This window comes from Oryx dammah, unplaced genomic scaffold (genome assembly GCF_014754425.2).
Source record: "Oryx dammah isolate SB20612 unplaced genomic scaffold, SCBI_Odam_1.1 HiC_scaffold_5, whole genome shotgun sequence".
NCBI classification, from domain to species: Eukaryota; Metazoa; Chordata; class Mammalia; order Artiodactyla; family Bovidae; genus Oryx; species Oryx dammah.
In genome coordinates, this window is record NW_024070189.1 from 47,747,053 (window position 1) to 47,769,883 (window position 22,831).

General features: G+C 52.4%; 2 protein-coding genes and 1 long non-coding RNA gene across 7 annotated transcripts in view; 1 reads left to right on the forward strand and 2 right to left on the reverse strand.

Annotated features, from left to right (window-relative positions):
* Positions 1–12,644, forward strand: part of TNIP1 (TNFAIP3 interacting protein 1) — a 44,797-nt gene extending 32,153 nt beyond the window's left edge. For 2 of the 5 annotated variants that reach the window (XM_040239564.1, XM_040239567.1), the window contains 10 exons: positions 106–195; positions 1,839–1,904; positions 2,066–2,197; positions 4,485–4,613; positions 6,981–7,109; positions 8,462–8,587; positions 9,123–9,188; positions 9,839–10,030; positions 10,822–10,912; positions 12,124–12,588. In XM_040239564.1, the coding sequence (XP_040095498.1) occupies positions 106–195; positions 1,839–1,904; positions 2,066–2,197; positions 4,485–4,613; positions 6,981–7,109; positions 8,462–8,587; positions 9,123–9,188; positions 9,839–10,030; positions 10,822–10,912; positions 12,124–12,158 (1,056 nt within the window). In that variant the 3' untranslated portion in view covers positions 12,159–12,588. Of the gene's footprint in view, positions 1–105; positions 196–1,838; positions 1,905–2,065; positions 2,198–4,484; positions 4,614–6,980; positions 7,110–8,461; positions 8,588–9,122; positions 9,189–9,838; positions 10,031–10,821; positions 10,913–12,123 lie in introns of all 5 variants that reach the window. The other 3 variants (XM_040239563.1, XM_040239565.1, XM_040239566.1) reach the window with 3 other exon arrangements.
* Positions 7,610–9,362, reverse strand: LOC120863397. The gene is made up of 2 exons (XR_005720983.1): positions 9,232–9,362; positions 7,610–8,789 (listed from the first exon to the last, which is right to left on the reverse strand). It is a non-coding gene; the product is annotated as an uncharacterized LOC120863397 (long non-coding RNA).
* Positions 12,645–13,143: 499 nt separating the features above from the next.
* Positions 13,144–21,344, reverse strand: GPX3 (glutathione peroxidase 3). Its single transcript, XM_040239568.1, has 5 exons — positions 21,159–21,344; positions 16,466–16,619; positions 15,144–15,261; positions 14,604–14,703; positions 13,144–14,180 (listed from the first exon to the last, which is right to left on the reverse strand). Exons 1-5 carry the CDS (start codon positions 21,327–21,329, stop codon positions 13,959–13,961), a joined length of 765 nt encoding a protein of 254 aa, XP_040095502.1. The 5' UTR covers positions 21,330–21,344; the 3' UTR covers positions 13,144–13,958.
* Between the last annotated feature and the right edge of the window lie 1,487 nt (positions 21,345–22,831).

The window sequence follows — 22,831 nt, forward strand, 5'->3', positions numbered from 1 at the left end:
GACAGGGGCCTGGGTCTTGGGGGTGAGTAGCCTTGGAGGAGCATTGAGTGGGCGAGAGAAGTGCTGTTTGAGGCTCTGCTGCAGGCCCCTCTGTGTTCCTCCTAGGCTGGTGTGACGGCAAGTAAAACTCCAGAGGTGGGGGCCCTAGGTGCGGCTGAGAAGAAGGTGAGGATGCTGGAGCAGCAGCGCACAGAGGTAGGTGGCTGGAGAGGGTGGTGGGGGTCAGGGAAGATCCTTCCCCACTTCCGGGGCCCGCAGGACAAAGGCCCTTCCTGGCCCCTGGCTCTGACTGGTCTCTGTGATGAGCTGTCATGGTGACCACTGAACCATCTGCCAAGGATGAGACACGCTGCCTTGCCCTGGGCTCTTGTCTCCTGATCAGTCCCCTTGCCCATAGGAGTCACTCGAGGACATGGCCTTCAGGGCGTGGCCCATCATTGTTGAGGGGGGTTTAGTTTAGAAAGGCTCCCATGGTGAACCCTGAGTGGTGGCGAGAGGTGGTGATAGGAGGCAAGTGCAGCATCAGGAATGGGGAGCCTGTCACCTGTCACCACGCAGCTGGTTCAGGAAGGGTCTGTCACAGAAGGAGAGACCCCTCACCTGCTTGTAGCACTGCTCCCAATCAGCCGAGAGTCTCCAGAAATTGAGGCTCTTCCCTCGTGTCTCATGCGTATTCCGTCCCTGATGTTTCTGGACCAGAGGTGGGAAGCCTAATCTTCTCCGTTGACTGAGCCGCTCCTCTCCACGCAGCTCAGGCTCTTGTCCAATCCCTGGGCCTCTCTGCCCTCCCTCATCCTCCAGCACATTTGAAAGTTAGGCTCCACTGGTCTTTTGTTTAGGTGCATATTCATTTAGTTTTCTTTCTGTATTGCTGTAAGGTATATATATGTTTTTATTACAAAGATAATATTAAAAAATACTCTTTATGAAAAGATGGAGCATCTCACCTCCTGGAAATGACCACAGTTTATAACAGTTCTTTGCATATTCCTGAATTTTGTCTGTATACCTACTAATGTGTGATGTTTGTAAAAATGATGTCAAAATACCACATTGCAGATTGCTTTTTTCCTTTCTTAAAATTGGCTATATCTTTGAGGGTATTTATTATATTTATATATAAAAGCATACTCTGTGATTCTTTAATTCTGAGTACTTTTTATCATATTTTAATGTTTTTGGAATTGGAAAGGATCCCCTTTCCATTGTTTTATTAATTTAACGATGTTGGGTGGTTTTCCCTCACTGAAGAATTGTTGATATATCAAAACTATGGCAAGTAACTAGTGTCATCTCAGAACACAGGCGATGTGTCAGGCGCCCAGCTTTCTGAGTAGCTGTGCAGTGCTCCAGTTTCTGTTTAATTCTATCATTTCCGTAACCTACTTCCGATGCTCAGGTTTGCCTCGATCCTTTTTTTTGCAATATAAACGTTGTTGAGATGATCACTAATACACATATTTTTTACACACTTGTGCAAGTGCTTCTTTTGGCTACATCTTTCAGAGTGGAATTATTTGGTTAAAGAGAACTTGAAGTCAATACCTAGTCCCGAATTGCCCTCTGCATGCATGTGGGTCCCATAATTCTATACCAGAATTATGTACGGTTTCTGTGTCTTGGTGTTAGTCTTGCTTTCCTGGTGAGGGTAAAAGGTGGCAGTTGATAAAGCTGACTCACTCTGAGGAAAGGTTGTGAGAAGCTCGGGATCAAGGCAGCGTGTGGACCCACCACCCACACATGCTGCATGACATACCCATGAAGCTGGTGGTGGTGGCGTTGGCTCTCTTTGGTCCTCCTCTGCGTGTCTCCTGCTAACCCCAGTCTCTCCCCCGCAGCTGCTGGAAGTGAACAAGCAATGGGACCAGCATTTCCGGTCCATGAAGCAGCAGTACGAGCAGAAGGTATTGTGAGGGTGATGGGAACTCCAGGCCGTGCCCCTGCTTCTCTGCTAGGCTCTCAGGGCATCCTCAGCGCTGTGCATGCTGCTTCTCTCACTGTAGCGTTGGACTGTGGGGGTCCACCCCGGCCCTCACACGCTCCCTCTCCCTGCCTCTGCTCCCAGATCACGGAGCTGCGACAGAAGCTGGCAGACCTGCAGAAGCAGGTGACCGACCTGGAGGCCGAGCGGGAGCAGAAGCAGCGTGACTTTGACCGCAAGCTGCTCCTGGCCAAGTCCAAGATAGAAATGGAGGAGGTAAGTATGACTGTGGGTCTCGCAAACTCAGCTCCAGAGGCCTGCTCTCTTCTCCCCATCAGCCAGGAGCTGGGGGTGGGAGTCGGGAGACCCGGTTCCCTCTCTGACTCCGGTACTCAAGGGCTGTGTGGCCTGAGGCAAAAGCGCTTTCCTGAGCTCTCCCTCAGTTTCCCACCTGAAAATCGAGATTGGATTAGGTATGTTTTTCATTTTTTTCTTTTTTCATACGGAGAGCTTTTTGTTAAAGTCTCAGGGTCTAGGGAACTGTACAGGGAAGCACAGAATGTGACAAGATTCCCCAGGCCTGCTGCAGTACACCTGATGGGGGTGGGAGCTGTGGAACCTGCACAGTGGTGATGGCTGCTGTCGGGGAGGGGCTCCAGCATTAGAGCTTCCTCTCGTCCTTCATCCGGTCACTGTTCAACAGCGACGCACCAGGCACAGCGCGGGGTACACGGAGTCAGCAGTGAACGGCCAACCCCGCCCCTGGGGGAAGAGACATAGAACGTCTCATTACAGAAGTAAATGAGTAGATGTGTGTTAAGTACATCACAGAAGGTACAAGGGGAGAACGTGAAGGGAGATCAGGTTCATTCTGAGGGTGTGTGTGGAGGGGAGCAGGGACAGGTCCCCTGAAGAAGGAGCATCTGACCAGCGTGTGTGTGACTGACACCAGCCACGGCCCTGATCCTGGGGCAGCTTCAGGAGGAGAGGCCATTTGACCCCCAGGTTCCCTGGAGATTTTATATCACCATGTTTTCACCTTCATGAGAACTAGGCAGAGGCTGCTTTTGCCTGACTTAGAAATGGCCATTTCCAACATGGTTTGCATTTCAGAGTTCCCTCCCGTCAGCAGGGGCCTTCTCCAAGCAGTCAGCCTGCCCTGGTGACTGCCCCATCCCTGGGGATGTGTGTTACGGGGGACACTGCCAGTCTTTTCTCGTGAGAGCACAGTCACAGCTGGGGCAGGCAGCCTGGTCCTGGCTCCCGTCAGTGGGTGGGCTAGGTTCCTGGCATCTGACACTCTTCCCAGTCAGCTGGGGGAAAGGTGGAATTTTCAGAACAAAGCTTCTGTGGCCCTGTGGATAGGGACATGGGGCCATAGAGGCCGTGCGGACCCAGAACCTCTTACACGAGAGCCTGTAACAATTCCCACAAGATCCAGCCAAGGCTGCTCTCTGTCATCGCCGGCTGAAAGCATCTCACCAGCTAGTTTGTAGAATATTGACATGTTCACACAACAGTTACAGTTGGGAGCTTCCCCAGACCATCTCTCCTTACCACCCCACCCCCCAGTTCCAGGCCCTCCCCTGTGGTCATCACTGTTTCCATTTGGATGTATTTTTTCCAGGCCTCCAGCACACATAAACACACAGAAATAGTTTCATGTGGGTATGCCTGGCCTTTGCACCATACTGCCCTCTTCTATTTTAAACCCTCCCCTTGGCTTGCAAGAGGACAAAAAACACCAGAATTAGGAGACCTGGATTCTTGTTTAGCTCTAGCTCACTGTGTAGTCTTGGATAAGTCACCTCTGGATAGTCCTATAAAGGGGCTAGGACTTGATGCTTTCTGAGGGCCTTTCCAGCTGTGACAGTTTGTGGTAAAGAACCTGGATTGTTCCATAGTATGTATGGAAGCAGGGTTCCACCTTAAAGCCTTCCCTGGTTTCTTTCTGGTTTCGGCAGGAGTGTTCTTTCTTTAACCTCACAGAACTTTTATTTCTCTGTGGAGGACCCCTTTCCGCCTCATGCTGTGTTTATCTCTTTGAGGGTCTTTTCTCTGCTAGACTTAGAGACTGTAAGAGCTGAGAGGTCCTTTGGAGACTGTCAATCACATCACTTTCTGTGCATCGTAGCAGACCCCTGTGTGAGCCTGGTAGAAACTGTGGCTTTTCTCTCTATAAATTGCAGTCAAAATTTTGCACTCGGTGTGGGGGCTCACGGACCTCCTGAAGCCCATCTGTGACTCCTGTTACGAACCCCTTATCCATGATGGACAGATGAGCTTAGACCAGAGAAGGCTCTGTCAGTGCCGAGGGCTCACCTCGCTGTTGGAGGAGGTGGCGATGGAACCTGGGGCCTTCCACTCAGCTGGGCTGCCCTATCCTTGAGGGCAGGACCATGTGGACATTACTACTCTCACGGGGATGCCTTGCACAGGGCCTTGTGCTTGAGCATCATGGGGCTGTGGAGTGAGAGCGAGGGAGGGCGGTGCGGTCACCCGGGGACGAGGCAGGCGGTCAGGGGGTCCAGCTCCCTGCTCACCAGCCCTGTGTCCACTGCAGACCGACAGGGAGCATCTGACAGCAGAGGCCAAGGAGCTGCGCCAGAAGGTCAAGTATCTACAGGACCAGCTGAGCCCACTCACCCGGCAGCGGGAGTACCAGGAGAAGGAGATCCAGCGGCTCAACAAGGTGGGTGCAGTCAAGGTCTGGGGTGGGCGGGGCTTCCCGGAGCCCTGCGGCAGAGCCCACCCCATGGCCTGTGCCCTCACCCTCAGCTCAGGAGGGGTGACTCCTGGGTCAGGGTCAGGGTGCTGAGGGCCTGGGTGCTGCCCCAGGGTTTCTACTGCCTCTGCCCTGCTCCCCGCACGCTGAGTGCCCGGCTGGATGAGCTGGGAAGGCCCTGGGATGTGCTGTCTGCTCACGCAGTGCCACCCACTCATCGTTCAGGTTTAGCTCTAACACCGTTTCCCAGGAAGGCCTTCCCGAGTCTCCTTCGAGTTTCCCTGTTCTATAGCTAAAGCACCAGCAGCTTCTTTCAAACCCTTCTGGCATTTTCTTGTGATTACTTACTGACAGCCATCCTCCCATCCAATGTTGGAAGGTGTGCGTCTTCACCAGGGCACATACCCCCAGCGCCTGGCACCAAGCATGTGTTCAGGAAAAACTGAAGGGAATGGATGAGCTCTGGCCTGAGTTCCTACCCTCGAGAAGGGGGATCCAGGGAAACATGGCCTGGGGCAGGGGTGGAGCTAGGGCTAGGGGAGCCCAGGTAAAGGGATCCCTCTGCTCTGAGCCAATGTGAGGGGCAGTGGGCTGGGCTGGGGGATGGTTCTAGTCCCAGTTATAGCCCCTGTAACCTATCCGGGTCTCAGTTTTGCCACCTGAACCCTGGCTGGAACCATGCTAGCCCTGCCCACCTTGTAGTGCAGGGGTTAAAGGAGTGAGCTGATGGAGAGGCTTTGAAAGGAATCTTTCTTGAAGGCTCAGATTTTCTTCCTCTTTTGTCTGCTTGCTCTTTCTGCTCACAGCAAACTCTGTTGTGAGTTTGTATTCACTGGGTCCCAGCCCTGCTGGGGTGACTCTGCTTGGTTTTGGTGTTGGATAAGCATTGATGATGCCAAGTGTGGGGCTTTGGGACTTGTTCTCATTGAAAAGAATGATCTATCCCAAGCTAGGGGACTTGGGGCTCTAAATCCAGGCAGAATGTTCTGTGTACTGCTGGTTGTAGAGATGACCCAGGCAGGATCACTGCCCTCCAGGTTTCTGCGCTGTAGCTGGGGACAGAAACTTGTAAGGATGACTAATGCAAGGCTCTCCCTGTCCCTGGACCTCAGTCTGCTCATCAGAAAAATGGGACAGATGGAGGGGGAGGTGCAGTCATAGCCTTCCCTCGAGCATTCTGAATTTACGCTTTAAATATATGTACATAAATTTGATTTTCTTTGCCTGCACCATGTCTTAGTTGCAGCATGCAGGATCTGTAGTTGTGGCATATGAACTCTGAGTTGCAGCATGTGGGATCTAGTTTCCTGACTAGGGATCGAACCCAGGCCCCCTGCACTGGGAGCGTGGAGTCTTAGCTGATGGACCAGGAAAGCCCCTTGAATTCACTCTCAGCCCTGCAGTCTCCTCTTGTTTCTGGGGGAGTCCAGGAGACAAGGAGGGGCCTGAGTCCCAGCTGGGCAAGGTTTCCCCAGGGTCCAGGGAGGCACTGTGAGCAGTGCTGTCACAGGGCCAGCAGACGCCCTGCCGCCCAGGTTCTGATGAGGATGGCCAGTCTTGAGGGGTGTTCCAAAGTTCTCAAGCAACATGTTAACAGGGTGCAAGGAGAAAACCAGCTAATGAATAACTTTCAAGAGAATGTGAGCACACTATTTATTCAAGGAAAAGTATTCTGTGAAGGTAGTAAAACAGAGCTTTTACAAAAAATCTCAAAATATTATTTGGTGATGTTTCAGCCCATTTTCAGGGTTGGAAAGGTAAAAATTAATTACATCAAAATTAAAATCCAGGCTAATCTAACTACAGAAGATCTGGGGTTGGAGAGGTTGGCTTGGTGGGAATGGGTTATGGAAGCTGGAGAATCTCTGGGCAGGTCCAGGAGATTTAGCTTCTTCCTCCAAAGGACTTCATATTCTTTCTAGGTCTGGGTGCTAAGAATTGAGCCACTTATCCTCAGGGAAGGGAGATTTCTCCCTTCTACATAGAGACCACAGTTTAGGCTGCTGGTTAAGAGCACGTACTGGCTTTGAATACCTGCTTTGCCACTTACTAGCTGTCTGACTTTGGACAAATCCCTTCAGGTCTCTGAACCTCAGTTTTCACATCCATGAAATGAGTGAAGGTCATAGTTTTTCTTCATAGGACTATGGAGAGGATTCAGTAAACTGATATGCATATAGTGTTCATCTATAAGATGGCATTTATTAAATAGTGGTGGTTATTATTATTATCCTTATCATGATCGGGGTCTTTCAGTGGGCCTGACCCTTTCAATGGGACCTGACTTCCCAGGGCTTCTGCTGACAGGCCCATCTCCTTTCTTCCTGATTCTAGGCCCTGGAGGAAGCACTGAGCATTCAGGCCTCCCCGTCCTCTCCAACAGCATTCGGGAGCCCAGAAGGAGCTGGAGGCCTGCTAAGGAAACAGGAGCTGCTCACGCAGAACGAATTGCTGAAACAGCAGGTGAGTTTGAGGGGAACGGGTTAGGTAGGTGGTGCCCAGTGGGAGTTGGAGCAACCCTGAGGGCCTAGGACGGACCGTGAGTCATGCAAGCTGTAATCTGCAGTCCACTGGCCATCGGCCAGGACTCCTGTCTGGTATAGGTTTATCCTTGCCAGCAGTATGTCCCTATCTAGGTCATTCCTCTACCACTGTCATGGTTTAAACATTTCTATGCCCCAGCTCTGCTATTATTTCCCTAATATTTCAAAAGCAAAATTTTTTAAATTTATGTTTTAAAAATGAACTGTTACTGGAGTTTATTTGATTTACTATGTCCTGTTAATTTCTGTTGTACGGAAAAGTGAATCAGTTATACATATACATATATCCACTCTTTTTTAGGCTCTTTTCCCATATAGGTCATTGTGTAGTATTGTGTAGAGTTCCCTGTGCTATATAGTAGATCCTTATTAGTTATCTATATGTTTAAATAAACTCAATAAATATATTTAAAAGGGAACTTTAGATTTCTCCTGCAAATGGGAAAACCATTTATTATTTGTCATAATTAGAAAGTAACTATAAGCAATAAATACAGTAAAGGCAAAACTGTGTTGTTAAAGTCTAGCTAGATACTTCTGCCTGATCATGGCTTTGTGCTTGAGTCCTCTGTCCCTTTATTTAAGGGAAATTAAATACTAAAGAGGTGCTTAAACAGTAGCATAAAATGCAGACCTTCTCGTTGAGTGGCACAGAGTGAAGAAAGTTGAGAAGGCTTTGGTTCTCGCACGTGCTTCCGTGCTATTTGCTCCCGTGCTTCGGATCCTTCTAAATCGTCCCGAGCCTGGTCAGCTTCTCACTGATCTGCAGTGAGGATGTGAAACTGCAGACAGGGCCCCGCCCGCCCCTTCCCTGCCAGGGCACCAGCCCCCACTCCAGAGCCTCGGGCAGAGTTTTGTAGGCCCCCTGCTCTTGGCACCAGGAGGCCTGAACTCCAGTCCTCCACTCAGACTGTTTCTGTGGCCTCCACCTCTCTGTGGGTCTTGGCAGAATGGAAGAATGGGACTAGTTTTGATGGCTGTTGACCAGTTTTGTGTTTTTTAGTCATGGATCCTTTTTTCCAATAAAGCCCTAGGTTGAAGCCCAAAATATAAGATCAAAGGACCAGAACTACTCTGTTTGTAGTTGGGGTTGGGGCCAGAGGTACACCTATTCCTCTCCCCATGGGCATTTTCAAGACAGGGTAAAACCAGCTCTGCTGTCTGACTCCTATCAGAGGCCCAAGATTCTGGGTCTGAGCAGGTCTGAGCCCCCACTCAGAGCTGTCCCTCCTCCCTCACCCCCTTCTCCCTTCCCCTCCACCTCCCCTTTAGGTGAAGATCTTTGAGGAGGACTTCCAGAGGGAGCGTAGCGACCGGGAGCGCATGAATGAAGAGAAGGAAGAGCTGAAGAAGCAGGTGGAGAAACTGCAAGCCCAGGTCACCCTGTCCCACGCCCAGGTGAGAAGAGCAGGACCCAGGAGCGGGCAGCTGGCTGTGCCCAGGGGGAGGGCGCATGAGTTGGAGGGCCCTGGCGACACTGGCTGGCAGGACACTCACCGATTCTCCTTCCAGCTCTGCTGATACATTTCTGTGGCCCTCAGAAAGTCCTCTCCCTTCTCTACTTCTCCTAGCCCTGCTTTTCCACAATCAGTTTTGATGCCTTTAAAGAGCATAAGTAGGAATTAGCTCTGAGCCATCCGCTCTTTTCCACACTGAAGCTAAAAGGTATGAATGCTGAAGCACGGCGTCAGTGAGGCTCCTGCAGCCGTCCTGACCTGTGTTCAGACTGCCCATGGTGAGCAGGCCTTACCCGCAGTCCCCGGCCTGGGCCGTGCTCTGCCCCCTAGGGCCCTTTCCCACCGCTGGGCCAGGCAGGACAGCCCAGAGTGGTGGCCTCGTGCGTTGGCCAGTCCACCCTGCTTAGGCCCTGGATCCAGGCCTGGCCAGGAAGTGCCTCTGCTGACAGACTTCTCTCCCTCCCTCTTCCTCTCAGCTAAAAGCCTTCAAAGATGAGGAAAAGGCGAAAGATGCTCTGAGGCAGCAGAAGAGGAAAGCAAAGGTGAGGCGGCTTGAGGGAGGAGGCAGTACTTACTGCATTTTACCTCCTCCAGGGAGCCGCAGTCTGATGCCGGAGGCACTGGTTGCTCAGGTGTCCAGCTAACTAGTGAGGCCCCAGGTGGCACAGTAGGGAAGAATCCGGCTGCCAGTGCAGGAGACACAAGAGACTCGGGTTCGATCCCTGGGTCGGGAAGATCCCCTGGAGAAGGAAATGGCAACCTGATCCAGTATTCTTGCCTGGAAAATTCCATGGACAGAGGAGCCTGGGCCACAGTCCACGGGGTCACAAAGAGTTGGACACGATTGAGTGACTGAACACACACACGCCCAGCAGATGACAGAATGAATTATGAGCTTGACTACACGTCAGGCCCTCTGTCCCTTTATTCAAGGTGTGATGCTAAGTGCTTGACAGACAAAACAAAAAGCACAGCTGGAGCATTTAGAACACTACATGGTAAAGAACCAGCGCCCAAGGCATACCAGCTGTCCTCATAGTTGGTATTCTGGGCCCATGTGCAGCCTTCCATGGCCACTGCCAGCCTTCGGAGAACTGAGGCTCTAAGAGGAGAATGGGAGACGGGATGAATGTCACTGGGGTGGCCCATGCAGCCTGTCACAGACCAGAGCCAGATGCCGCCTTTCTTGCAGACCTCGGCAGACCGCTACCACCTGGAGCCCCACCCGGAGCACCTCTGCGGGGCCTGCCCCTACGCCTACCCGCCCATGCCCCCCATTGGGCCGCACCCCGGCTTTGAGGACTGGTCCCAGATCCGCTACCCCCCACCCCCCACGGCCATGGAGCACCCGCCCCCACTTCCCAACTCACGCCTCTTCCGTCTGGTGAGTCCATGCCCCCTCCCTCACTCCAGGACATACACACAGGCCAGCCAGACACATGCCAAGGGCAAGGTCAACGGAGAGAGTCAGAAGCTGCATCCTTGGCCCCTTGGGAACAGACTGGTGTGCAGCTTGCCATCCCCGGGGCAGGACCTTCCAGCTCAGGGCTGCTCAAGGGCCCTGGTATGGGACAGAAAAGGCTGGGTAAGGGAGCAGGGCCAGTAGGAGGGCTCTCTCCGGCCAGCCAGGCCAGGAGTTTGACCTTTTTCATGACCTCCGCATGTCACCAGGTATAAGGTCTTCACCATGCATTCTCTCCCTTTGCTTTTTCTTCTCTTTTCCTTCTCAGTTTCCTTTTTCTGTTTTCCTACCCTTTTTTCCTTATCATTCTGTCTCCAGAGTTTCTGACCCCTTTCTCATTCTCTTCAGTGCCCCTGCCACAGCCCCTCAGGCATCTCTCAACCTGGTCAGTGCCAGCTGCTCCCCATCCCGTCCGCTTCTCCCCCATCTTCTCCCCCATAACCATTCCTTACATGCATCTTTAAACCCTGGGGTGTACTGTGGGACTATAGTGCCTTGGATTCAAATCAAAGCTTGACCACTTGCCAAGCTGGATGATCTTTGACAAGTTACTCCATCCCCTTGGAGCCTCAGTTTGCCAACCTGTAAAATGGGGTTGGTAACCTGGGTTGTTGTAAGGATTCAGTTATAGTTGATTAATATGAACTTAATACTGTTCTGGCACAGTAGCTGCTACTATGGTTATTGATTACTAAACACCAGTTTTGTTGCAGCCAGAATACACCTGGCGGATGCCCTTTGGAGGGGTACGTAATCAGAGCTCCCAAGTGATGGACTTACCTACGGCCAGGCCTACAGAACCAGGTGAGTGTGACCCCTGGTAATGGGCCTTGGTTTATAAAAAGATAATTTTTTAATCTGCCAGGATTGTCCCAGTTTGGGGGCAGTCTTGCTACCTTCTGATCTCAGTGGAGGAGAGGCGCAGGTTTCTCAAATAGTGTTGAGAAGAAAGGGATGGTGACTGCATCATGAAGGAGTTGAAACCATTCCTTCCACTGATTATAGTTTGATGTTCTAAGTGCCATGCTCTGTGTAAGATGCTGGGGAGGAGGCCAAGACAAGTGCAAAGGTCTTGGTGGGAGGGAGTGAAGAACAATGGCTGACTTGAGGATCGACAGAAGTCTGGCTTGGCTGGAGCCAGGAACAAGATGGAGAAGGAAGGCAGGCAAGGCAAGGTCAGAGAGGTTGGTAGGTCCCACCACAAGGGCCTTGTAAGCCCCAGCAGGAGGGCTGGTCTTTATCCTAAGGATAGCCTGCAGGCCTTGGACATTTTAAAATGGTCTGTTTGCTGGTTGCGAAAGGACTCTGGGCCCTTAGTCTCTCCCTTGCTTTCTGTGAGGCTTTTATGGGGCCTTGCCTGTGGGGGCTTCTGGAAACAGAATTGCAACTAGTGGGAGCCATGGGGAGGCCAAGTCCGTCTCAGCACGAAGAGGAGTTTTCTAAAGGTTGCAGCTGTGCAGAAATGGAGCCTGCCATGCCTGGTGGTCGAGGGCCCCTCTGTAATAGTGTGGGCAGAGGCTGCAGGGCAACTCGGAGGGGGTGTGGTTTGGAGGATCTCGTGGTTGGGAGGAGGAGGCATTGAGCTGGTCAGGCACTTTCTCGTGTTTCCCCGTGGAGCCCTAAGGGTTCTGTGGAGCCATAGGAATCTGCTTTGATGAGGGCAGAGGGTGGCCTAATGGGCAGGACTGTCCCTTCTCCCAGAACTACTCCATTTCTGGAATCTGGAACCAGACTGACTGGGTGCCAACACTTCTAGACCTGGGACCTTGAGCAAGTTTTTAAAAACTCCCCTGTGCCCCATTTCTCTCCCCCATAAAGTGGTAATAATCTGCCTGCTTCCTAGGTTTGGGCAAGGATTGAATGACAAATGTACCTAAGGTGCTTCGACCAGGGCCTGGCACTCATTAACACCCAACAACCCTGGTTTTTCCCCCCACTCTTACTGTATTTGTTTCCATAGGACTTTGAAAGCTACTGTACCACCTCATCTTTAAGTCCTAAATTTGTTTATTTAGAGTCCACCAAAAATGACCGTGAAGGACCTCAGTGAAACCAGTCCCCTGCTCCACCTTCGTCTCATAGAGCCAGCTGACTTCAGATTACTGGCAACTGGAGGCCACAGGCTCTGTGTGGCCAGAGCTGCAGCCACTCGGGATGCTGAGATGGATGGCCAGCTTGGGCCCTGGCCCCAACCTGGACGGTCTGCAGACTGGAGAGGCTCCATCCAGAAGGCGTCCATCTGGGCCTCTCCTTTGGAGTGACTGGGAAAAGCCTACCACTGTGCCCCCGAGTGGAGAGAGGTGCCGTCGGCCTGGACCTGCTGTTCTCTGTGGACACTGCTGGCGGATGCTGATCTCCAGTCGAGAGACCCCCGTTGGCCGAGGGGCCCCAGCCTGGAGCCGCCAGGCCCTCAGCTGGAGCCTTGTGGTGTGGAGGCCTAGACTCGGGTGGTTCTTGATCCCTGGACAGCTGTTTGCACAAATCTTGGACATAAATCCAAGCTGAAAATGAGCATTTTGTGACCGGATTTCTTTTATGCCCTGGCTAATGTGCTCCTTGTCAACCAGCGTGCTGCTTTCCTGGCCCCCCTTCCCTCTGTGCCCTTTTCCTCCCAGATGCATCCCCCCATCCACCCCCATAAGAGCACCACCCTTACTCTTGGCAGGCATCCCCTGGGATCCTGCTCAGAGCTTCTGTGAGGGTGGAGCATCCAGGGGCTGGGGGTCAGGCGACCTGAGTTTACACTCCAGTCCTGCCCCTCACTTGTCAGGAGACATTGGGCAAGGTCTGGCCCTTCTGTGAGCCTTAGTTTCCTCATCTGTCAAATCTAGCTACCTGAGAGAGAACTGTGGGGTGACAGTAGATGTGAGCTGGTTTTATAGACTCCAAATGCTGAGTGAGGAAGCAGAGCGGGCCTAGGTGGAAACCAAAAAGCAAGGCCCTGAAGCCCTCCGTTCATTCCTTCCCGCCACCTCCAGCTTTCCTGCCCCCGCGCTGGGGCAGCCCCATGGAAGAAGCACGACAGTAGGCTCAGCTGCTGCAGAAAGGCCTTTACTAGGCAGACAGGGGTGAGCCTCATGCCAGCAGGTCAGGGTGAGGGGAGAGGACACACCCCCCGAAGGAGTGGGGTGGCATCCCTGGCCGGGGGCCTCAGCCTGAATGCACTAAAGGCTGGCCCCTCAGACAGGCTCAAGGGAGGTCCGCCCATGCGGGCTTCGGGCCCCTCCTTCATGGCGATGCCGCCCCCTGACACGGGGAGCGTGGCCCCTGCTCTCACATCTGCCTTGGTGACTCTCAGGGAACGCTGTGGGGGTGGTGGGGTGGGGGGCGGGGGAGGGCCCTCAGGAAGGAGCGAGGCTGTGTGGTGGAGAAGGAGGGGGTCAGGCAGTGCGGCAGACCCAGAAACTTCCGGGCATTTCTGGGTGGTGTTTGGAGGCAGTGAGAGATGCCAGCCCGGTAGGGTGAGGTCCTGGTTAAAGAACAATTGAATCTAGAGCTGGGTTTTCAGTTTGGACTCAGCTGAAAGTGGATGGTTATCACTGGAACAGAGAACTGGAAGGAAAGGGAAGTTCCTCTCTGGCATTCTTCACGGCACACAGCTGTTGCCACGTGTGCACTTGTGCAGGTTGACACATGTGGCCCTGTACTCGTGTGTGCACACGCCTTTAGGCATGTGTGCAAACGCCCATGTGCAGAGCAATACAGACACAACGTTCATCTCAGGCTGGGGCCTTGTGTAACAGTAAAGGGTCTAGCATGGGAGTGTGGCATAGTTGGAGAAGTGGGTTCCTTCCTGAACAGAGCCCTCCCTAGCCCGTGTGGTGGACATGGGGGCGGGGGTGGGCCTCAGTTACTTCCCCTTGGCCTCCAGGATTGCCCGCCGCCGCATGTAGGTCAGGATGTCCATCTTGACAGAGTTGACCGTGGTGCGATGGTACCAGCGCATGATGGGGATGCCATCTGGGCCCACCAGGAACTTCTCAAAGTTCCACCGGATGTCATGGACCTTCATGGGTTCCCAGAAAAGGCGGCCAGGTGAGCCCAGGAGCTCCGAGGTAGGAGGACAGGAGTTCTGGAGCAGAGACGAGAGAAGTGTTAACTCTGCTTGGGGCCCTTCCCACTCTGTAATCCCTCCTCCTTCCCAGGACTTTTCAGGGGAAGGAGAATAGCCCGGCATTGAGAAAAGAGTACCAGGTTGGGAGTTAGAAAACTGAATCCCAGCACCAGCTTTGGTTCTAGCAGATTGTGAGACCCTAAGCTTGTCCCTTCTGGGGCCTATCTGTAAAATGAGTTGATGAGCCCCTAGGGTCTACAAAGCCCTCTAGTTGGAATAATAATCAGATGCCAGGAAACTCCCCAAGAGCCCAGGAACAAAGGAGGGTGGCACAGGCCTTGTCTACTTGGCCTGGGGCCAGGAGCAGCTGCAGCCCCGTCCAGAGCCAGCATCAGCCAGGCAGAGAGGCTCTTCAGCAATGTGGCTTGGCTGTGTACTCACCTTCAGGAATGTGTAGAACTTCTGCTCTTTCTCCCCGTTCACATCGCCTTTCTCAAACAGCTGGAAGTTGGGGGTGAAGCCCCCACCTGGTCGAACATACCTAAGAGGAATATTTTTGTGTGGATCCCAGGGACATGGGCTCAGAAATAAGAGGAGGGGACAGAACTGGGGAAGGGGGGTTGGGAATCTGGATTTTATGCTATAATGGGCAGTGGCAGCCAGTGACTGTTAAATGGGCACAGGTATAATGTGGGTCAGCAGTCTTCCTTCAATTTGGTAACTGCTCAATAACCCCTGCCCTCAACCTGTCCTCCTTTCCCCAACGTGGCTGACCGCCATCATCCCTGACCCTGTCTCTCCTGGTACCTCTTCCACTTGTTCCACTAAACAAAGTTCCTGGAAGGAGAGAGTAGTTCTTGGTGGCTGATAAATATCTCTTGTGAGTAGGGGCCAGCATAAAAGTTGACTGGAGCCTGGGCCGGGGCGCGGTGGGAGGGACGTGCTGGAGGAGCTTTCTCAGGACACTGAGTCAGCACTCACTTGAGGGTGGCTAGGATCTCCGAGTTCTCTCCTGGTTCTTGTTTTCCAAATTGGTTGCAGGGGAAGCCCAGAATGACCAGACCAAATGGTTCAAGCTCTTCCTGCAGTGCATTCAGTTCTGGAATGGAGAGAGCAGAGATGGGGATAGCCTGGTGAGGAGTCCCACCTCCTGTGTACCATCCACCTGCCCATCCCATTGTATAGCTGAAATCACTGAGGCCTGGTGGGAAGGGACTTGCCCAAGATAATCCATTGAGTGTGGCATTGCTGGCATTCAAGCCCCATCCTATGGAGTCCAACCTGGATGGGTTGGAGGTCTGGGGGAGAAGACAGCAATGTGCTTCCTCAAATTAATAATCAGATACCCACTGCCTAAACCCACCACCTGGGCCTGTAGGCTGCAGGCTCCTTCAGGACAATCAGGACTGAGTGTCCTGGAATGAGAACCATCCATCCCTGGGCAGAAGGCAGATGACATCCTTGGGGTGGGATGGACCCCTCACACCCCTCCTATACTTTGGGTATTCAGGGGCCCAGGGGAGAGCCTGGCCCAGCTCTCACCCCGCTCAGTGCTTCCTGGCCTCTTGTGCAGCATCCATGGTCAGCCCACCTCTTGCCCAAATGCACTCTGCTCTATTCCAAGGGCTACATGGAAGCATTCTAGACAGAGCGCTCACTACCCACTGGGCCATCCAGTTCACTGTCATTGTACTTCCAGGAATCTGCCCATGACTCTCAGGCAGAACATTCTAAGTTAGATTGCCCTTGCCTCCCTCCCATACCCCCAAAGCATTTTCTGGTGGGTGCTGTCAGATGCCTTTGGCTTGCCTGTCCCCTGGCTTTTGACTCTGACCCAGCTAAGGAGAGAGAAGTAGGGGGTACCAGGGATCATGAAACCTGGTTCTGTCACTAACACACAAACTCTGGGAACTCAGGCCAGGGGCCAAGAGAAGCACTGAGGCAGATGGGCTGAGGACAGGGGAGAATTTCTCAGCAAGAGGAAGCTACTGTTCTTACTTCAATGAAAGGAAGTTCCAGGCACAAACCCAATTCCTCCATCCTTCTTTTAGGGCAATTGAGATACTCAGGGATGAAGGATAACTGAGAATCTTCTAGAACATATTTGTAGGGGATCAGACCTCAGGTTATATAATTATTTTCACAGAACCACGGAACACAGTAGGATTCAGGTACAGGGTTTAAAATGTCATGATGACCATCACCCCCATTCTCCTTGCACCAGAAAAGCTCCTGTGATTGGAATGTGCCCAACTAGCAGAAGCAGCCCCAAACACAGCAGGGGAAGAGCAAGTGGCTCTTACCAACATACTGGCCTGTCAGGCCTCAGTAGCTGGCCACGTTGACGAAGAGGATGTATTTGCCAGCATACCGCTTAAAGGGGATGTACTCCTCCCCATCGATGGTGAGGGCCCCATACTCATAGATGGTGCCGCCCACACCAGCATGGCAGTCCATCTGCAAGAGAACACCAGCACCAGGGAGCGGTTAGAGCCTGAAGGGAACTCGGACACCACCATTTTCAAGATACCAGGAGTGGCGGAACACTTTTGCCCACGTGGTCTTGACTTGCTCAGGAATTCAAACTGGACTAGAACTGAAGTCTCCTAATTCATTGTACAAGATAATATTAAAAGCATTGAATAAGCTGGTGAGTGCTATGGAAACTTGGAGAAATAACTATGGCCATTACTTCTGCATCACTTGTCAGTTTAGACAGCCACCAGGCAGGCTGTGAGGGAGACTGCCCCCATGCCGGTGTCACTGGATGGGCTGGTGGAGACTGGAAGCTGTTAGAATAACGCAGGCAAGTGGTGATGAGAGCCCGAAGTAGATCGCGTGAAGGAAGAGCTGCACAGAAATGAGGAAACATCAGTGTGGAAAATGGTGATTCCGACGTTTCCAATCTGGAGAACTGGAAAGCTAAGGCTGTTGTTCAGAAATAGGGAAGTAGGATGGGGGCCAGGAATGGGGCCAGGCCTGCTGGGAGGATTAAATGGGATGGTCATATAAAGCCCAGTGCCTGGCACAGATCCGATGTTCCCTGCGTTGAGCAGTGTGGCAATGACCTTAAGGCCTTACTCTTTGCCCAGTTGCCTCTCCACAGTCCGCCTCCAGACTAGCAGAGTCAGTGAGCAACGGGCTGTGAGTTGGGGAATCAGCTCTGCCTCTAACTCCCTGTGTGGTCTTGGATTTGCCCTTTTTCTTCTCTGGGCCTCAGTTTCCTCATTTATAAAGTGAGAACCTTGAACTGGACCAGCTGTTCTGAATCACAGTGGCTTGACAGCATTGCTTTCGGTGGGAGAAGAGGGAAAGGATTCCTGCCAGCAAGTGGGATGCTGAATTTACATCCACCCCACCCCCTACCCTATCCTCATCTCATCTCTACCATTTTTTGATGCAGAATACACAAATCTGGGTTTACTCTTGAGAGAGCATCATGGCAATACTACCACAATCAGCAGGTGGGCTGGCAGCCCTGGCCTGGACATCTGAGGAGAGGCGGGAAGACAATAGAACTGAATGCAAGCTAGCATTATAGACCAGAGACAGGTGGTTGGAGTTAAGAGAAGCAAATTCATGCACTCTGTTCTGGCCAGTCCTGGAAGACTGGCTGTTAAGGTGAGGTGCACCTGGGCCCAACCTAGTGAAGACAGCCATCTGGGCTGGTAGGGTGTAGCCCTGGGCGGGTGTAAGAAAGCCACTCTGTTTTGGAGACTCCGTAGGGCTGCTGAGCTGGGGGAGCTGGACTCCTTCCACATGGCCATTCCCTGACTGCTGCAAGCGATCTTCTTGGCTCGGGTACGAATTCCCTGCTTTAGGTGAGTCTAATATTCCATGCCCCGTGACTTCTGGTGGGTGCCAGAGGCAGGCCTGAGACCTAAGCTTGACATTCCTCCAGCCCCTGGGCCTCTTGGGCCCCAGCTGGGGTCAGTTCCAGCTCCAAATGTAAACAGCCAGGACACAACAAACACACCCTAGCCAGGCCTCCTGCCTGCCTCTCCACTCTGCCCTGGCCCAAAAACACACTGTGAAATGGGGAGGGAAAAAAAAAAAGCCAAGAAGTTGTCCAAATAAGAGAAGCTTGAAAACAGCGGGAGGATCAGCCTTTAAGCCCATTTTCAGGGTGGGGTGGGGCAAGGGGAATCTCCTCTCATTAGAGTTGAGTCTTGCTGGCTGTGTGTCCCTGAGCAAGTCACTTTCAATCTGAGTTTCCATCTGTTGATGGGTGTGGGAAAAACCACCTGTCTCCCCAAATGGCTGTGGGAATTTGCTAGTAGATTAAAACCATCTTGAAAGCCTCTTGGAAAGAAACCCAGCCCCCGTCCCCTCATCAAGCGGTAGGGTAAAGGGTCCTGACGTTGCTGTGTTACTGTGAAGAAGACTTGGGTGTTCCCCAGTCGGTATGAGGAAGCTGATGCACTGGGCAGAGTATTTCCAGGAAACGGGACCTGTGACAAAGCCTCCTGCTTTCTACTGGGCCTGCAATGCTGGTACTGTGGGTTCAGACCGAGAGGGGTCGGAGAGTGACAATGGTAGGGGAAAGAGTTACAGCCCGCTCTCAGTACTGAGCATGCGCCCCACCTCCTTATAGGCCCCGCCCCTCCTCTGTGGGTCCCTGGAGTCCCAGAACCCTGCACCTTAACCAGGAGGTCAGAGGAGATGGAGGTGGGGGTGGGGAGGTTACCTCAATCCTCCCACTATTGCATAAGACAGGAGAGTTCAGACGGCTTGAGAGTGGGAGGGGAGACCCTGCCAGGACCCCGGCTGGCTTGCATTGCTGGTCTTGTGTCTCTCTCCTCACTCATCTTACCACTCCCAACAGTGTGAAGGTATGAGAGGAGAGCTGGACTCGGGGCAGGAGACCTGAGTTCTAGGCCTGGCCGGGCCTCCCATGCGACTACATGTGACTACTCCTGTCCCTTCTCTGGGGCTCTGGCTCCTTGATTATGAGATGGGGTCAGATTCAAGGCTGTCTAGAGGGCTCTTCAGCTCTGACTGTCAGCCAGTGGTTCCTTCATTCTATCTGCCTGATTTAGTCACCTAGAAACCAGCGGTTACTAGGAGCCCACACACGTCAGCAGCTGTTATTCTCTTTAGCCTCTGTGAAGTCCTTTTGTAGGGGAAGGACAGGGAGCCTGGGCAGCCTTAAGATGGACTGGAGAGGGGACAGAGAGGAAAGGCTTTGTTCCCCAGCCCCTCCCTTTGAAATGGGTGGAGGCAAATATTCCTGTGGGGCTGTTGCCTTTTGTCCATCCTTTCCTCCACTTGCCCCTGGGCCCCTGCCTTGGCCCTGGAGCTGTGGGTAAGATAAGTAGTGACTGAGTCCTAGAAATGGAGGCTATGAGATTTCAACCCTTTCAAGACCTGGGAGGAAAGATGGGGCAGGACCAGATTGTCATTGGCTAGCAAATCCTAGCTGGTTGCATCTGATATGATCACACCCCACTCTAAGGCTTTTCTAGCCCATACCCATCCTGTTTTCTCTGAATCCATCTATTCCTCCCCAGAGTTCTACAGAGAACACATGACTATGATGAGCTATTCATAGGATCCCTGTTCTTACCTCCACCTTCTTGAAACAGGGCCCCATCTTCCCGTCTCTGCTTCTCCCCAAACTGAGGTTATAGGACTGACTCCATGATGCTGCCCTACCCATGGCCTGCCCTCACTTCAGTTCCACACCCTAATGTCGAAACTCAGACCCATCTCTGCCCAGGAAAATACCTTCTGAATTGGAGATTATGAACAAGACTGGATACAAAGCCAGAGGCTAGGAGGAAGTGGCCCCATAACCATCCAGTCTCTAGGCTGACTCCCAGGAGAGGCAGACCAATTAGAATTTAGGCTGAGGACAGGACGAGATAGAAACAAGCAGAAGTAACCTTGCATTTTTAATGGGCTTCCTGAACAATAGATAGGATTCTGGAAATAGAATTGTGGAGTCATAAGATCTTAGAATGGAAGATTTGAGAAACAACAGAAGCACAAAGCTTCTTCATTTTATACAGGTGAGGGGTGTGTGTCGGTGTGTGTGTGTGTCGGTGCGTGTGTGTGTGTTGGTGTGTCTATGTATTGGGAGGCTGGAAACAAAAATCTCTCTCTTTGGGTCTATGCCTGGCTCCTGACTCCCCACCCTGGGGAAGAGGAGAGGTCTAAGCATGTCAGGTCACCCCTGCTCCTGACCTCAGCATCCCCACTCTAGCTAAGGACCACACGCTCTACTGAGGGTAGACTCAGGCTCAAGAGAATTCTGCCTCTCCTATGGAGCTGGCAGGCCAATAGGGCTGTGGCTGGTGGGTACTGAGGTTGCCCCCAAATAGGAAACCCTTCAGAGAATGATGTGTGGATTTTTCAGCTTCTCCAAGCTTTGCAGCTTCTCCTCTGAAGTCATCAGCCTCTTTGTGCCCTGTGCTCTCACCTCTAGCAGATAGAGAAACTGAGGTCCACAAAGGATGAGAGGTCTAGTCAGTGTCCTGGGCATTCTTTGCTGCCAGCCCAGAGCTCGTTCTGTCAGCCTCTTTTACCAGTATCCCAGAATCCTACCTGCATTTGTTTGGGCTATTTGGGCACCACACATTGCCTGCCATTCTCCCTGGGAACTCTGCAGCCACCCAGACCCCGAGTCTCCAGGCCATTTTCTGGGCCCCCTACCCTCTTCAGGGTCCGCTGGAAGGGAAGGGTCTCAGAAACAGACTGTGGTTTGGATGTAGCAAGGCGGCTCGGAGGTAGTGGTGGGGAAGAAAGTGTGAACTCTGGAGAGACAAACCTTCCTCCCTCATTCATTCCGCCCACCAGGAGCACCCAGGTCTCCAGCAGATGAAACTGCAAAGAGTCTAACGACAGTCTGAGTGCGCCAAAGACGGAGGCAACGGGAGTTAAGGGCGTCTCTCGCACCTAGGTGTCACCCTTCTAGAGCGAAGCCCTCACCGAGAGATGGTGACACCTGCGGGCTGTATTCTTTCCCCTGGCCCCCCACCCCCGAGGCTCACTCACCTTCGACTTCTCCTGTCCCTGGCTCGGGGGAATGAAGCCGGCCAGGAGCAGGGAGAGAAGGCAGGATGCCCGGAGGAGCCGGGCCATGATGGGCTGGGGACGCGTCTCGGCTCGCCGCAGACGCTGTCTGATCCCGGGCCACGGTCCGTCTGAGGTGTCATCTGCTCTCATCCACCTTTCAAGCCCTCAGCAATGACCAATCCGCTGCCGGGCCGGAGTCTCTGTAGCCAATTGCAAGGCGCCTGGCATTTCAGGGGCGGGCATGACTTCCCCTCCGCTTCCCCCGCTGGGCGACAGTGACATAAGCAAGTGTGGGCCGAGAGATGGGCGCCAGGTGCTTGGGAACCCGTGAGGCAGCCCCCTCTTCTTTCTACTCCAAAGTGCTGGAAGTGGCAAGCGCCGTGTCCTCAGCCCAGCCAGAGAAGGGGCTTAAAAAGCACCGAAGAACTGATGGAACTTCCCCTGGTGGTCTGTTTCCTCCTGCCTCCAATCTGGTAGAAGGGATATCAAAGACTTAAGATGTCAGCAAGATCTGGAGTGAGACCTCCAGGAATATTTACTCTATGTAGTCTTAGTGCTTAAAAAGCAACGAGTTGACTGCTCTAGAATTTTTTAATGCAGCCCCGTTCCCTAGAAGAACACTGGGATTCCTCAGCTGGTTTGAGAGCAGAAAATACATTTACTCCCTGGGTAGTCTTGAACATATTGCTTTCCCTCTCTGGGTCTCAGTTTCCTAAACTGCATGATGGGAATAGTTGATGCTGTCTAAGGCCCTCTGGTTCTGGCTAGATGACTTGCTTCTAAAAATAAGTGACAGACCTAGACCAGGAGTCCCTTAAGAGTAGGGACCATAATCACCAGCTGGCACAGGGCCTAGGACACATCAGGTGCTTAGTATTTGTGGTATTAGTCAGGCAACGGATTTGGGGCTTTCCCTATAGTTCAGTGGTTTAAGGCTTCCTTGGTGGCTCAGATGGTAAAGAATCAGCCTGCAATTGGAGACCCAGGTTCAATCCTGGGTTGGGAAGATCCCCTGGAGAAGGAAATGGCAACCCACTCCAATATTTTGACCTGGAAAATTCCATGAACAGAGGAGCCTGGCGGGCCACAGGGCATGGGGTTGCAAAGAGTCGGACATGACTGACTACAGTTTCTTTTTCAGTGGTTTATACTCTGTATGTCCAGTGCAGGGGGCGCAGGTTCAATCCCTGGTCAGAGAACTAAGATCCCACATGCAAAAAAAGAAAAAAAAAATCAATTTGTTTCTTTGCTTTGAGATGCTGTTGACCAGGTCAGGCAGTTCGAGGTCCATGCATGATTCTATCCACAGACAGCAATATGTGTTGGAGTCAGTGCTTCACAAATCAGACTAAAAGAGTAATCTGAGAAGCTTTTCATACAGATAACTAGGTCCCCCTTCAGAATCACTGCATTACGATCTCTAGGGGCAAAGGCTGAGACTCCACCTTCAGCCATGTTCCAGAGCTGACTCTGAGGCAGGTGATTCTGTGTCTTCTGATGGACAAGTGCCTTGAGATACCATGCCTTTATCATGATTTAAGATGGTATGATCCCCGTGGGAATTTGGAAGGGCTGTCTTGATCTCACATTCTCTGTGATGCCTTCCTTACCTCAAACCACAGCCTATTGAAGTGAAGAGAGTCTTGAAGGCC